At 43.8% G+C, this 16,116-nt stretch overlaps 1 protein-coding gene across 7 annotated transcripts in view; it reads right to left on the reverse strand.

Annotated features, from left to right (window-relative positions):
- The window catches only part of TRIO (trio Rho guanine nucleotide exchange factor), a 374,188-nt gene that overhangs the window by 83,116 nt on the left and 274,956 nt on the right, over positions 1 to 16,116 (reverse strand). For all 7 annotated transcript variants that reach the window (XM_036896706.2, XM_057496255.1, XM_036896708.2 and 4 more), the window contains exons 29-33: positions 13,922 to 14,033; positions 12,067 to 12,257; positions 9,856 to 9,957; positions 6,538 to 6,680; positions 5,859 to 5,958 (exon numbers count right to left, since the gene is read on the reverse strand). In XM_036896706.2, the coding sequence (XP_036752601.2) occupies positions 5,859 to 5,958; positions 6,538 to 6,680; positions 9,856 to 9,957; positions 12,067 to 12,257; positions 13,922 to 14,033 (648 nt within the window). The remainder of the gene's footprint in view (positions 1 to 5,858; positions 5,959 to 6,537; positions 6,681 to 9,855; positions 9,958 to 12,066; positions 12,258 to 13,921; positions 14,034 to 16,116) is intronic.

Here is a 16,116-nt window from a genome sequence, read left to right on the forward strand (position 1 = left end):
AGATGCCAGAATGTGCCAAGAGGCATTGTGGTTAATGACAAGCTTAACTGGCATAAAGCAAAAAAAGGGAAGCTGGGAAACAGCAGATAGCTGGACACGACTACAGCACTGAAGCCTGCAGGCCCTGGAGAACAAGAATCTTCTTAAGACAATTTAACCCAAAGACACCTGTTTGCTGCATTTTCTGAGTGAGCAAGACAATCTTTTATGCAGAAAATTTAATCTGAAATGCCGGAGGATACCAAGCGAAGGAATGCCAGTCAGTGAGCCAGCTGACTGGCCCCTCCCCAGAAGGCAGGCCAATAGGATAAACCACCACCTCAAGTCTGAACCAAAACTATGGCGTCATCTTCAGTAGTAACTGTGACCAGTGTAAAATTTACCGTAAAAAGAACTTTTCAATGTGCTCCTAATTTTATAATCACTTTTGTTCCATTTCTACCAAAACTTTGAAAAAAATATGCCTTTTCTTAGAATGGGGCTTTCTCCACTAGTGTGGGGGATTTTGTTTTTCTGATTTGAGTAGCTGAAGTTATCAAAGAGTACATTCACTTTGTGGTTTTATGAGGGCACTTAAAAAACTTGCTAAAAATTACAAAAAACCACAGTCATTTCGAAAAATGGAAAACAAAGATCAACAAATGGAGGAATAAACACCAGGTGCAATCCATCGCCCAGCTGCGACCGGGAGTGGGGGCCTGTCTCCTTGCTCGTTCCGGTCAAGCCCCTGGCCGGGGCTGCCTCACGGTGGGTGACCCACCAGTGTCTGTGATGAACGACTCTACCTGTGGAAAGCAGGAAGCCACTTGATCACGCAGCCGTAACGCAGCGAATTTGGCAGGATTAAAGATGAGCAGCTAGACAGATGCTGTGAGCAGGAGCCTACCTCATTTTTAGTGACTGCCCATTCAATACGTGGTCAGCGTTTTGCTGTTTAAATTCAGGGCCTAATGCTGAGCAATTTATCCTTAGGACAGCTACTGCTCCTAATGAACACAATTAGCTTCCGACCCCACTACAGTGGAGAGTGCCCAAATACTACGGAGAGAGACTGATACAGACAGTGAGCTCCAGCAGCTAGCAATGACTGTCAGCAGCTCAATTGAGGGAGAAGCAGTGATTATTAAAATGAAGATGCAGCAATAGCTAATATTTAAGTGCTTAGTTAATGCTTGGCACCGCTCTGAACACATTACACATTTGTAATGCTCACAGCCCTGTGAGTGATTATAGTATTGTCCCTACTTACAGAGGAGGAAACTGAGGCACAGAGAGGTGAAGGAACTTGTCTAAGGCTGCTCAGCACACAGCCCAGAGGTCTGGCTGGTGAGCCCTTCCTTGTTCTTAACCACCTGCTATTTGATGTCCAACACTCTGCAACTACCCTGACAGGCCGAGCAGCGTAAGAGCTCAGTGGGCGTCTGGAGCACTCTGTCTGAGGAAGTTAAAACCACGGACCATCCCCAAGAAAAGCTTCTGGACTGAACAACTCAACTTCACACCTACGTGGGGGCAGACCTACTGAGGTCCTGTAGCCTCTGAGCTCTGGCAAGGCACATGGGGTGGGTGCCTCCTCTTCCGCAAGGGCTGCTCAGGCTGAGGCAGGCTCACCTTTCTTGGGCAGGGCTGCCCTGTGTGGCCATGGGATGTGGGCTGAATGGAAGTGGCGCATTTCCGGCCCAGGCTGGGTGCCAATTTCCTTTCTTCAGCCATATTTCTCAATGTATCGCCATGGGCTATTTTATATGCCTCAGTGCTACAATTCATGTGAATCCAACAAAGTTCCTATAGTGTAGAAAGTTCCTCTTCAGAGGAAGTCAGTGGCCTTTTTAAACTATGTCGCATCTCATATCCCCAAATAGTGCTGGACTTAAAGAGTACCTGAAATCATCTTTTGCTTGAATATGTGGATCATATATTCATGTTGAAAGCTTAAGACAGTTCATGCCAAATATCAGTCTCCACTGAGTCTCCCACTCATTACAAGCAAGCACGGCCTGCGCCCGCAGTGCACTGGTGCCTGGCCCCTGGAGGCGTGAGCCGGCTTTCCCACCGGTGCCTCGTTCTGCCTCGGTGACTTCTTTCACTTTCATCTCAGGATGCTTTGTTCTGTAGTCGCCTACAGATAACCATATTTTCTATTTTCCTTATATATTTTTGTTATATGAAATGAGCCATAGACTAATAAGGCAGATAGAAGGCAAAAAGGCTTAAAATGCTTAGTATACTAATAATATTTAGCCCCATACTCAGATCTAGTATGAAACAATAAAGTCTAGACACAGACAAGTAATCAAACCCACATTCTGTTTCTGGCTTTAGCTCCCCCCTGCTGGGTGGCCCTGCAAGGGTCCTCTGTCCCATCTCCTCTGGGTCCCCAAGGCTGGTGGGGCAGTGTCCTTCCTACCACAGGGAGACAAGCCCAGGACAGAGGAGATAAAAACCTGGCACACTGCTGATTTCTCTGGAACCCAGTTACATTTTCATAAGATCATTTTATCAGCATAACTACCCTGAATATGCAAGAATTGGTGCTAAACTTACTTTTGGAGCAAAGAGATGGCATATCTTAAAACTGATGGTTTCAAAGAAGGAAATGTGCTCATGGGCATGTGGTTTCTCAGCTCTGCTGACAGTGCTCCCTGGAAAGAGGGCATCTCCGGGAGCTCTCCTTACCAGACCCTTCCAAAGCTCCCAAGCCTCACTGGAGAATTCCTACAGCACTAGGCAGATACTTCTTAAGAATTCTCCAAGAGGCCAAGTCAACATCCCCCACCCAGTTTCTGAAACAGAACCAAACTCCATGATAACTAACTCATAACAGACATCATAAATTAAGTCAAACAGGCAGACCATGGTTAAGTAATTTCCCTTGCCAGATCTATCTGCCTGTGTCATCAGAGGCTATTTAAATTTGAAATATGCAGGGTGGAAAGAAGCTCAAGACTGCCATCAGAGATAAGGGGTTTTCTGGCTAAGCTGATTTCAGAGAAGCAGTTCATTTTACAAACTGACTCAGAAAAGGATGCACTTTCCTAATGCCCGATGTCTTCTGAATCATCTAGGGACCCCAAAACGTTCTATCGGAGAAATACAACGAGGGAGATGGCTAAGAGAAAATGTTGCAAAAGCAGAGAACACACCAATGCATCTGTGAGCTAGCCAACATGTGCCTGCTTTTTTATAAGGCCTCATGCTTACATCCTCTCCAAACTCCAGATTCTGACCTATCTTTATTAAGTATCACATGCTGTTTATGCTCATCCCAAATGCAGATTCCCAAGAACTGAAGATAACCCCTTGCAGCTCTGCAGTCTCAGAAGATGCTTCATCCCTTTTCTGTACTTCTGAGCCTGCTGGGGACCTCTGATCTGATCCCAGGGAGGAGTGTGTTAAAGGAAATGCATGCCACATCCACTGAAAAAAACTAAGTTAGGGGGAGTTGCTACTTCGAGAAGGTCAGGAATCATGAGACCAGCAGGCTGGCGCTGCTGAGCAGGAACCTTATCCCCAGAGCTTCACCCAGGGGTGTCAGAGCGAGCCTCTGTGACGCAGGGGAGGGGGCTACACTCACAGAAGTGGCCCTAGGGGTTTCTGAGCTATGGAATGAAGTGAGGCAGCAACGCCTTAAATGAGGTAAACAGAAATTGGTGAATTACTCCACAGATAAAATATTTAACAGAAGTTCTTTAAAAGTCGTACTATCCCAGTACACTCCCAGGGTAAAATGATTAACTTCTGCAAATGTATGCTTTTCTGTTCATGATTTATTCTTCCCCTCTCATTGGGCACAAATAGAATTTGCTGTCTCAATAGCAATGGACCTTGGGATAAGGTCTTATTTTTCTGTAGGAGTCGGGTGGGCACAGATCCAAGTTCACACAGGCCTACTATGCTATAACAGATCCAAAGTAAAACAACTCACATAATTCTGAACTCCAGGATAAAGCCTCATTTTCTGTGGCAAACCTCTTGTGAATTCCAGACAGCCAGACGTCAGGGGACCAGGGTGGCAATGGACGCTGCCACACGAATTCTCTATACACCACAAGGCAGGCTGGGGAACTGGGGTTGGAAGCGCCTTCCTAGATCAGGTGGGGGGTGTTTCCTGACTTCCATCACCACCCATTTGTGCATCAACCACCTGAAGAAAGAGTCCCCTTTCTTCCTGGACCAGTCTTCACAGAAGTCTTAATGTACTTCCCAAATGGCACAACTCTGCATGTTTATCTCTGGTAATTTCATTCAAATAACATTAAAAAAAATTAACTTTTAAACTCACTTCCAGGGTAAACCCAGATCAGATCCATGAGAATATACCTGGTGAGAATGTAAATTTGGGGCCTCACGGGCCCCCAGCTGGAGTGGCGATGCTCAACCACCGTGAGTCTGAACCAGCCTGAAGGAGGGCGGGCTAGTATTAGTTTCCTCTCTGCCTTCAGGTGGAAGTCTTGAGTAGTAACTCGATCACTCTAGTATTTTTTTTTAAAGAAAATAATCAAAATTAATCTAATAAAGTGTTTCCAAGTAAAACTTAATTTCCTTAACTAAATGGCCATGGGGTGGGGCCACAGGGAGATGCTATTAGGCACCAAATGCCTGAAAAACTCATTTCTCTTATTCCTCATTATTACTACTGGCAAGAAATATGATGAATGCTAATATGCTGGGCTCTGAACAAAATAAAATGAGGCCTTGCTTTTATTCTTTATTCTTATTACTCTAAGCATTCTAGGATTTAATATTTAGTGAATGCAAAAAGTAGAATGAGAAAAAAACGAATTTCTCAAACTAGAAGGATTTTGAAAATGAAATCAGGGTAGGAGAGCGCTTTTTTTTTCAAACCGACTTAGTCTGGAAACTGCATTAAACACCAAACAAGTGCTGAAAAGACCAATGTCAGAACTGTAAGACTCGGCATCTGAAATCCCCTCCCACCCCCCGACACCAGGCTCCCCGTGGCAGCGGACATTCCCAGGGCGGGGAGGCTGGGACCCTTCTCCCCTGCCCAAGTGGGCTGCGGACGCGCTGTGAGAGCAGACTCCTGGGCGGCCGGGCCTCGGGCAGGGAAGCATAGCCTCAGACAGCGAGGACCCTCAGAATCCTGAACTGATGGCACGTTAGAGCTGCCGCCTACTTACTGTCAGGTAACTTTTTTGAAGAACTTGGTACAGCGTTTTAGGAACAGAAAATAACAGGTGCTCATCTCAGTAGGGACAGAAGGCTTTGTGGAGATGGAATGCCCCCCTCTGGCTTTTACAGAAGACTTCGGGCATTTGTGCATCACGCAAGCCCAGATTCCCAAATCTCCTGTCAATTTATTTTGTAGGTTTTTTGGATTCTATCAAGACAGAATCACAGGACACTCTAGGCCACTCCTGTAGAAGGCACACCTACATAGACCCTGTGACCTAAAGTGGACTTGCGTTCCTAGTGGCCAGTGCGGGCAAGGGTGTGCATTGCAGAGTGAGACCCCCATGCTCCGCAGCCCCTGTACTCTGAGGAGCAGCTGCAGGGCCAGCAGAGGATGCTGCTCATCCTGAGCCATCAGAGCAATTCTGCTGCTATGCATCAGGGCTCTGGGTGAGATCTAATTTAAAACAGTAAGTTTCTCTGCTTAATATAAAGTAAAAAAGCTGAAACACACTGCCCTAGAACATTCTGATAGAAAACTACATAATGGCACTGCTGTTTTCTGAATCTGACACCACGTGCTTCCATGTCCTGCCACCACTGTTAGCGCACAATGACTATTGGACAATGTTAATGGCAAACTGTCATTTGTAGATAGAAACAGGCTGCTTCCTATCAAACCAGAGACTAGCTACATTCTCCTCCCCAAAGAGAGTGCTGGTTACCTTATCGCTGTCCAGTGTGTTCTGAGACGTCCGAGAGGCAATAGAAATTGTATCAGGCTGGCTGCTGCCATCGCCTTGGCTATCCAGATCCTCTCCATCCCTGGAAAACAAAGAAACTTTTAATTTCTGACATGGCTGGATTTGCTTTTCAAGACTGAGGAAATCATCTACCAGTCACTGGAGAAACAGATTTGCTAGAAGAGGTGTTAATCAGTCTCCATGATTGCTGCTGCCACCCTCACATTAACGATAGCAGGTCACCCTCTACTGGGCACAGGCTAAGGGTCTAACACATGGTACCATGTTTAGTTCTCACAATAATAGATACAGCGGGTATCATTACTTCTGCTGCATGACTGAGAAACAAAACATCTAGGTGTGCTGTAACTGTCCAAGGTCACAGCATGAGATACACGTGCACAGACTCATACCTGGGGGTGGCAAAGGGAAAATGATTAGGGACCTGCATAGAGCCCTTTGTTTGCATTATGCTGAAGGAGGTTCTTGTTTAGAAAGAGTGATTTCATTACTAAGAATGATGTTATATATGAGTGTATTTTAAAAGACCACATTCCTCAAAATATCTGAGAAAAATGACTTTGCAAAGCAGTAAGTTAACATTTCCTGTTCCCTCCCTACCAAATGAGCAGACTTGCCACCCTCCCTACCAAGCACTCACCTCCTTCCCTTCTGTCTTGTTGCAGGAGCGGTTTTGGGAATGTGAATGGGCTCCTTCAGGGCTCCTTTGAGATGGATGGTCCGTTCTTGAATCACCTCACGGATGTGCTTTATCCAGTCCTGCTTGTTTTCTATGCTGGAAGCCTTAACAAGGTGTTAGAATCCATCAGGAGACAGAAGGGGCCTTTCTAGAACCTGAGTGACACTCAAGATCTGATGCACTCCTTGATATTCCCATTTTAAAAATAACTTTTCAGCAGCAAAGCAACCACATTCATTCTATGTTTAACTTGCCCCCAAATAATTTTGAATATTTTTTATCAAAACTATTTTTATTTTATAGCCTATATATCTTTCCAGATCTCTGGATATTATATTCTAATAACTAATCATTCCCCGGTCCTAAGACCTTTAAAGCAGCTCTGGGTAAATACAAGCACAGAGCCACCCCCAAACCAAAGCACCTTTGAGGTTATTCAGGCCAAGAGAAGTGGCCGGTGGCAGGTGAGGTGACAGCAGGGACTGACCGGAACTAATGCCCACCCGTCTCGCTGCCTCGTCCCCTCGACTCCAGGAACACCGGCTGTGCTGCCCCTCCCTGCTGTGCCCCTCTCACTCCCCGTACTCTGTGGAGCCGGGCCTCCCCAATCCCCGAATTATAAATGAGGAATTGCAGCATGCACACATCAGAATGAACCCTAGGCCACCATGCTTGCAGCGGGAGCAGCCAGAATCCAGGGAGCGATGCCCGAGCTGTTCCTCGCGAGCTCTGCCCTCACCCACCCCTTACTTCACCAGCACAGACCAGCTGATCTCCTGCCAATTATATGGGGTGCATTTTCCTCAATCCCACTGCAATTCTGCAAAAATGATCCCTGAAAATGGCACATGGTAGATACTCAGTAAGCATTTGTTGAATGAACACATAGTGCATCACTTTTTCCAGATTTCTTTTACTGCCTTATAGGAGTTTTTTTTTTTTTTTTAACATATTCTGGGCCTTACTAATAGTTTTTAATTTCCTAATGGAAAACATCAACCTCCTATGATAAAAGTGTAATTCCCTGCAAATTCATAAAAGTTGTCAGTGGGATTGCAGATGAGCTCATGAAGGGAGGGGATCCAACATTGCCTCCCACTGTACCTTGTTTTTAAAGTAGAAAGTTAAAGCCTGTGTTGGGAGAGGAAATCACAACTCAGAATCTTTTCCTACATAAAATGTTTGAACTGGAGGATGTGCCTTTGTGATTTAAGGGTGGTGGCGGGGGGCTAAATAAGGGTGAGAAGAGTCTCCGGCCCCCATCCACCAGGAGGCGGTAATCCAAATCTCTCTGGGGAAGAAGGGGGGTGATTTGGGACCAGGGGAGTTGGGACATGAGATTAAAGTGTCTCAGGATGGAAAAGTATGAAAATTACAGGTCGATTAGAATTTAAATACCTGATACGAATGTTAAGGTTTGGGAAGAGAAGGGAGACAACTAAGGAAAACTGTTGCTATAGTTCACAAATAAAGAAAAGTCTTATGATTTAAATGGAGCGAACTAATCATTACATTTATGAAGAGTAATTCTTCTAACCTTAAATAAATGAAATGAGGGAAATAGGAGGCAATTTTTCAGGAACAGTAGGAGGAAGAGAAGCCAGCTAAAGTACTTAGAAAAGGTCCCACTTGGCTAAGAGAAGGGAATAACTTGTTTCATATTTTTGGTAGTCACAATCTGTTTAAGGAAAGATTTAGAAATAGTTCTCTTTTTCAGCCCTTAAAGTAAAAAAAACAAACAAACAACAACAACAACCAAGAGTTTGCTTTATAATTACTGGGCCGGCATATCTTTGCCAGGACCACCAGTGCCATGATATCCACCACTTCCTCCACCTCCACTGTGACCGTGACAATCACGCCAAAGCAATCTCTGAAATTAAATGAGGATATCATTTCCTTGGTCGTCAGAAAAACATCCCCCCAATGCCCTAGAAGACTCTCACTTGCAAAAGCCTGCAGGAAGTTTTATTTTGCAGTGGCATCATGGGTATTTTATTATGCCCTACATAAAAATAAGTCCGTATATGGCTAAAATGCCTGGTACTATTTTTTAGACACACCCTTGGGCATCTGTCACTGCAGATAATCCGAGTAAATACTTTATAAAAGTTGGCAATTTTAAGGTCTTGAGTATGCTTTAAAATTATATACCTTAGAAAAGTTCAGTTATTTAATATTTATCTATCAGTGCAATTTATATTGTATAGAGCGTTAATGCCAGTACTAACAAGAAAACACTAGTTGGTAATCATATATTCACTGAAAAACAATCTATCATTCCCGTGTGAACAAAGGCCTAAGAAACATGATGGCTTCCACAGTCAGTGGTCAGTAAAGTACAAGCTCTAAAGGGCTGAGGTATGGAAGAATAACTCAAAGTTGCTGAAAATACCATAGGGAGAAGAGAAGGAATGCAAGAGACAAAAAATTGCTGGCATGCAAGTTCACAGAGCAGTCCCATTATGTTTTTGGCTCCTCTCCCAGTATTCTACAAATCTTTAGCTACATCTTCCCCAAAACACCCTGAAGCTGCTTTATGGTCTTTCCAGACAGCTCAAAAATAGAGTTCCATCTGTATTTTCTCAAACACAGGAGGGAGGTAGGCAAGACATCCTGAGAGCCCTCTGTCATTCCTAGGGGAGGCTAGTATAATCAAAACAGAGATCAAATCAAAATAAAGATATTTTCCTCCCCCAAAGACTATATACCCAAAGCACCCGTGGTGTTTTTGAACACTTTAAATCATAACATTATCAAACCTGGCAGCTGATAATTAGCCCTCTTATTTCTCTGCCCCCAAACTAGAAAGCCGAAGAGCCTAGGACCCCATGTTCAGCCTTGGCATGGTACTGGTGGTCCTGGCCTTGAAACCGTGAAAGGCCTTCAGACTCATCAGGTGCCTATTTTCCTTGGGAAACCAGGTCCTGCACTCAGTGGGAGCTGTCAGTCTATTCCGGACCTCAGCCGCATCTCTTATGGTATCAACTAATTCTTTTTTAAGACTGGAAGGATGGGATAAGTTTAAAAAGGCCTTCTCTATTTGATCTTCTAGTGACAAGCACAAGTTTAGCTCAAGCTATTTCATCACTAGAATATCAAACTGAGTTTATTCCATTATTCTTTTTGTGGTAAACACCAATTTCAACAGAACACAAAGGGAACAACAACAAAAATGATCTGAAAACCAGTATTGTTTCAACAACAGAAAAAAAAAAAGCCTACACAGCCATGATAAACTCGTCACACAGCACATTTCCAAGCTTTAAATGAACATACCTTAAGGACAATTTTATTATCGGAAGTTGGCGTCCTCCCTACCCACAGTGCAAATTTGCAAGCATCTCCTTCAACATGTTCTGTGACACCCAACTCTGAGGTCTGGATGAAAAGACAATTACATAATTAGGTGACAGTAAAATTCTGGCAGGATATAAAATACAGACCAAGAAAACCATTCTCAGTGACTTGTGGTAATGCTAGGTTTTAACAATATAGTTTGTTTACATTGACAGTCCTGAGATCTCGTTTTAGTCACATGCGGCCGCACATGGTTGGTACCATCTATTTTACTTCCTCTGAGCACCTCCTGCAGATCCTGATGCAGGTCAGTAAGCAGAGGAAGGAGACCAAACTAACTGAAAACGCTGTTATCTGGAATATCAGGAGTTGAATCTTTTGTAACTTATAAACAACAAAATGAGTCTGTCTCAGCTGCAAAAGAGGCTCTGTGTAATTTTTAGCATTAATGAAGTAGCTTCACAGAAGCCAAATGACATTTTAACAGCTCAATTATTTTCTAATTTATCAACAGCATTAACTTTTAGTATTTCACCAATTTTAATGGCTAAAAGATAGAAGTTCCCTCTGTAACATATGCAGCCGCAACACGCAGAACATGGCAGAGTGCAGATGAAGGTCATTCCCACCCCCACAACTAAGTCCACCCCTGATGTGCTCTCCTCGCTCTAGCAAAGGAAGTGATTCATAATTGTGGCCTCTGTGGGAACCTTAACTTTTAAAAGATAAATTAAGTGAAGATGCATTGCTTCTCAGACAGACCAACCTGGTCTCTAAGGATAGATTAAGGCCAGCTAGGGAAATTACTAGCCAGCAATGCTGCATTTTTTGAGTCAGAATATGATCTAAAATGATGTAAGGCAGGCTGTGATCCAAGAGACAATCTCAAACAGGACATAAGCCAAAAAAATGGCATGAAAATCATGAGTGTGAATGGGCGATTTCCAGATGATCATTAAGATGATTTCTATACGTGGTTGTATTTTATTACTTTGGGAATTTGATTAACATATGGATACTATAAAAATGTATAATGTATCAATTATCCAAATTCCAAATACCTACAATATGTATAAGCAATCCTGTGCAAAGAAGAAACCGAATTCTACTGCATTTTCTATTCTCTGATGGTAATTTTTCCTTAGATTTGCCCAATTCTCTCCCTGCCAGAACCTCAGCAATTTTGTTGGCAGCTCTCTGAGACCCTCCCACCAAGGGCGGATGGAGGCACAGTGGAGCTGGAGGAGCACATTTGCCTGAGACTTCTGAGTTGACATGGATTTATAAAGAGGCTGCTTGGGCTTGAAAAAAAGGTGCCCTGTATGCTTTCCTTGCCAGGAAATATGCTGACATGTTCAGTAATTCAAATGCATCACTGTATCTATTAAGTAATCAGGGTGGCTGTCTCCAGATAGGTGGAGTATGGATCTTGAAACTTTATTTTTTGCTTACACTTTATTTTCTCTAACAATCATATTTTACTACTATAAAGAACCATAAATTTACACATCCGTAAATTGATTTAAGGGGAGGAGAGGCTGAGGAACTATTTTATCCTGAAAGAGATGAAATAAATATGACAAATGAGACACACCCAAAAACCTAGATCCATTTGCTAGAAAGGACATCATTGGGACAATGGGTAGAATATGTGTAGGATCTGAAGACTAAATGGTAGTTCTAGGTCAATGTTAATTTGCTTATTTAAATCCATAAATTTATTTTTAATGAAAATAATTAAACTTCATCATTAAGGACCCACAGTGAGCCACCCAGTAAGGCTGCCTGATATATTCCAATGTGGGTGAATGAAAAATTAATTTTTATGATATGATACTTACTCATAGTCTGACATGATTAATTTGTGTATAAAGCTAGCTAAGGCACATAGGAAACAAATTCTTTAAACTCAGAAAGTGTTTTCTTATCCTGCAATTAGATTCTATGAAATTTAGAAAAAGCAAGTTTCCAGTCTCATGACACTCCAGCTCCCGAGTGCCCTCTAGTGGATTCCAGGCTGACGGGGACCTTCAGTGAGGAAGATGAAGACACAACCATTTTCAGTCTTTCATATTTTAGGGTAGTTTGGGACGTTAAGCTGGGGGCAACCAACACTGATTTTTCTCTACCTACAAAAAAGCTGCAATCATATTACCTTTAAACCAAACAATTCTGAACGCCTATACTTACAAACAATTTGCTTTTATAAAGGTACTTGCTTCTCCCACTGGAATCTTTCACTTCCTTACTAAATACTAAGGACATTTCAAAAAGGAAGAGATGCCGCTCTCGACCCTTTCGAATTAAAGTTTTTGGGTCCCACACTTGAAAGGATTCCTGCAGGATGAGCTCTCCCTGAGACTCAATATTTTCATCAAATCCTGCAACATGAAAAGGAGGAGGCACAATCAATTCAAAAGGAAATAAATAATGATGAACAAATCAGCATTATGACGACTTAAGCACTTGTGAAATGCCCCCTAGGGAACTCTCACGTGGGTTTCCCATCCAGGCCCCATCTCCAGTCTCCCCAGCAATGACCTGTTGAATAAAAGAATTCTTCCTAAAACAGTGGTCCCCCCTGGCTTCATTCCTCAGTTCTCGCTCCTCAGGGTGGCATTCCCACCACCTGAGACCTCCTTGAACGCCCGACTCCTGGCCAGTGGCATTCCAGCATCAGGCCTCCCCCGCCTCCCCCAGGCCACCAGGACTCCCAGCCTGAGTCCTGACACCTGCTTCCTCAGCCCAGAACACCCCTCCCAGATATGCAGTCACAGCCCAGCCTTTCTGCCTTCAAGGTCCTGGCCTGGTCTTCCTCCTGGGAGACAGACCTGTCCTCAGGAAATGGCTCTTCCATGGATGCAAAATGCTTCATGCAAATCCCTCCCGCTCTGGCCACTGCTGGCCTTCCCTGCTGCTCCTCTGTGGGGAAGTGGCCCACTGTGTGGCCTTAAAGCTGCCAGGCCTGGACAAGTGGCACGATGCCTGGGGTAGCGGCTGCTAGCTTATTTCCCACCTTCCTTTTGCCCCATCGTCTCCACAGCTGATGCGGCTGCTGCAATATGCGCTCCATCTGCCCGCTCCTTAGAAGAAGCTGTGCACCTGCCTCCCGCCGGGTGGGGGCGTCACAGTTAGGCTTCGGTTTCTGCCTTTCTAGTTATTCCCTCCCTCCCTCTCCTTCCCCACTTTCTTGTTGCTAGATGGAATGCCAACATGGCCTTGACACATCCTGAACCCAGCCAACATCCAAGGAATGGACAGAAATTGGAAGGAACAGAGCCTGAGGCCTTGAAGATGTCCCAAAGGGCCACTGCACCAGCTCTGGATTTTACATCAGAGAAAGAAAAATGCTCTCTTGCTTGGCCCCTGATTTGGGGTTTCTATTACAAAAGCACCTTTGCCTTAACTACTATACCCCAGTAGTAGTAGTTAAGGCAAAGCCTGTGATACAGGCTAGCAACAGCATCTGGGGCAGGATTACTGCTTGTAAGTAATTCTGTGTGACCTGGCAGTAAGAGTTAAGCTCTGTAACACAGAAACATTCATGGAAATTGTACTTGCGACACTAATTTTTAAGTGTATGTATCTGATTCTCTTCTTACCCGTGTTATACTCATACTCAGTCCGTGGGTACCTGCTGTGTTCAAGGCTCTAGCAAGAGATACAACAGATACAGAGATAGGGAAGCAACAAGCTCTTTTAAGGATTTTATCTTCTTGCAGGATCGAGCTACCCTTCCTTCCACTCATCCATCCAACACAGACACCAGGTAGCCTAAGACACATGACACAAGGTGCTACTGGGGTTCAGCGTGTGGAGAGGCCACTCTCCAAATAAGGGACAGGATGGGTTGAAGCATTTCATACGATCCTTAAGGAAGCAGTGGAACCAACTTTTCAAATAGAAGGCATTCACATCTAAATTCTTACCCCCTAATCAAACCTAGAGGCATGATGCTGAAATTCTGAGGGCACAGGAGGTCCACTTACAACCAGTGTGAGTAGGGAGTGAACAAACTCCAGGTAGGAGACATGCAGTCAGTTACCTTCCAGCATGCTGAGGTGCATGGCGTCGTTGGCTCGCTTTGGCACGCTGAGCATCACCTCTAGGCCGTCCTTAATCTCCCCCTTCCCCTCCTCACAGCATGTGAGGAGCTCCTGCAGAAGACCAAGACCAAGAACTAGCTGAAGGCTGTGAAACACTTGGCCAATAAGATATTTGTAGAAATGAAGTCTATGAAAATCCACGATTTTCAAAATAAACACAGACTGCGGTCAGCTGGGCATATATTTACATAGAAAATGAATTGCTGCCTCTTTATCTGGGGGATGGAAGGGTTTGTCCTGCTCAAATCAGAGTGTTTCTTCATATCAGAGTAAACCAGATGGAGTGACAGTTTAATATGCAATCAGTGTACATGTTAACTACCAAGCCTCAAAAACGACGGACATATTTCATTTGTTAGCAAAGCATAGCTGGCTATAGGTCATAGCAGAGGCCACCTACTGCTGCTCTGCTCCCCACAGGAAGCCAGCATGGTTAGCATCTCAGGCCATTGTGCCACGCCCCACCCAGCCTGGAACTTCCCCACAGCATGAGTACCTCTGGTGTAGGATATTCAGAGAATGCTAATGATTGAAGCACACCTCCCTGGATGTGACTACACCTTAGATCTACCTACAGGAACATGGGTCATCAAAAGAATAATGGCAGGGACAACAAATTCACATTTTGGTAGGTTCCAAGATATTTCCTTACCAGTGTATGGATGATTATTATCAATCAGAACAGCAGCAACAGCTTTTTGAGACCGGTATTCAACGAAAGGGGGAAATAACACTATAGTCAGCTCTGGTCTCATCCTGGATGGTTTAGAGCAAGTCAGCTACTTGGTGAGCACCTTTGCTCAGAACTCAGTGGAGTTTACCTACTATTCTGAGTAGCCTGGCAAAAAGTGCTTTAAAAATGCAATGTATGGAGACTAATTTCCCTGGCAGAAAAGTTTGCTGGAAGCTCGACATAGTTTATTACTGGTCACCTGAAGTACCTCTGGGCATAATAAAGGTTATAAATTAAAGTACCAGTTCAATAGTGACTGATGAGGTGAGAGGTCACTGAGGAGAAATCTTTAGTAGAACCACATGCTAATAAAAACAAAACCTTTACAGCTTGGTGACTCCAAGAGGTAAACTGCCATTTCAGAATTTCAAAGCAAAGGGCAAATGTGAATATGAACAACTTAACCTCCTAGCTTCTGTTTCATGTTTGTAGCAACCACATATTTCTGCATAAAATCATAGAATTGCTTACTGGGACCCTGACACAGAAGTGCCAGAGAGCTTTTCCAATAGTAAAGTCCCAGGATGGTATCACTGCCATTAAACAATGTAACCACCTCTTATGTTTCTAGAAATTTTTTAATGGTAAAGAGTAAAGAAGAGCTTCAGGCATTCCCAACTCCATCTACTGAATTCCTTTTGTATCTAGAAAAATTACATCTCCACCTGCTATTGCTATGTCAGGGCAGTGCTGCGGACTCTGTCGGGTTCATAAAATACTGTTATTGGGATGAGTGGATGGTTGAGACGTTCAATCTAATGCTTAGTAACATCCCTCAGCCAAGGGAACAGTAGGGTAAACATCAGATAGAAGTTGTAACTTACTATTCTTGTAGTCAGGGAAATGTGTGTTGATGATATATAACGTGTTCTGTGACAACTATCACCAATTCTAAGTTTCCTTTACCATTCTATTGTCAAGACTAGTTGTTAGATTTTTACAAGTGTGATTTTCTTTTTCATTCAAGTAAAATTAACATTAGTTTCAGGTGTACAACATGATTTTTATACATATTGCACAATGATCACCAAAGTCTAGTTAACACCTGTCAGCACACATAGTTACAGTATGATTTCAATTATAATCATTCATAACCAAGAAAAAGTAGAGGTCAGTTTGACTCATATACTTGGGGTTTGCATGAATAATACAGTCCACAAACGTGCACATGACACATGACCAGAAAGTGCTGGCAGGAACTGCTGGAGGGCGAGTGCTTCACGGACACGGCAGAAAACCTGGGCGCCAGCCTCCTCTGGGTTTAGAGCCAAGGCCAGAGAACAGGGATGCAGTGATGATTCTGGCCATCTCCCCACCCTCAGAGGCTGGTTTCCACACCTGCACACTAGCAGTGTTGTGGTGTTAACTGAATATAGTCAAAACATGCGGCACAGTGCCTGG

Source organism: Manis pentadactyla, chromosome 2 (genome assembly GCF_030020395.1).
Source record: "Manis pentadactyla isolate mManPen7 chromosome 2, mManPen7.hap1, whole genome shotgun sequence".
Classification (NCBI taxonomy): domain Eukaryota; kingdom Metazoa; phylum Chordata; class Mammalia; order Pholidota; family Manidae; genus Manis; species Manis pentadactyla.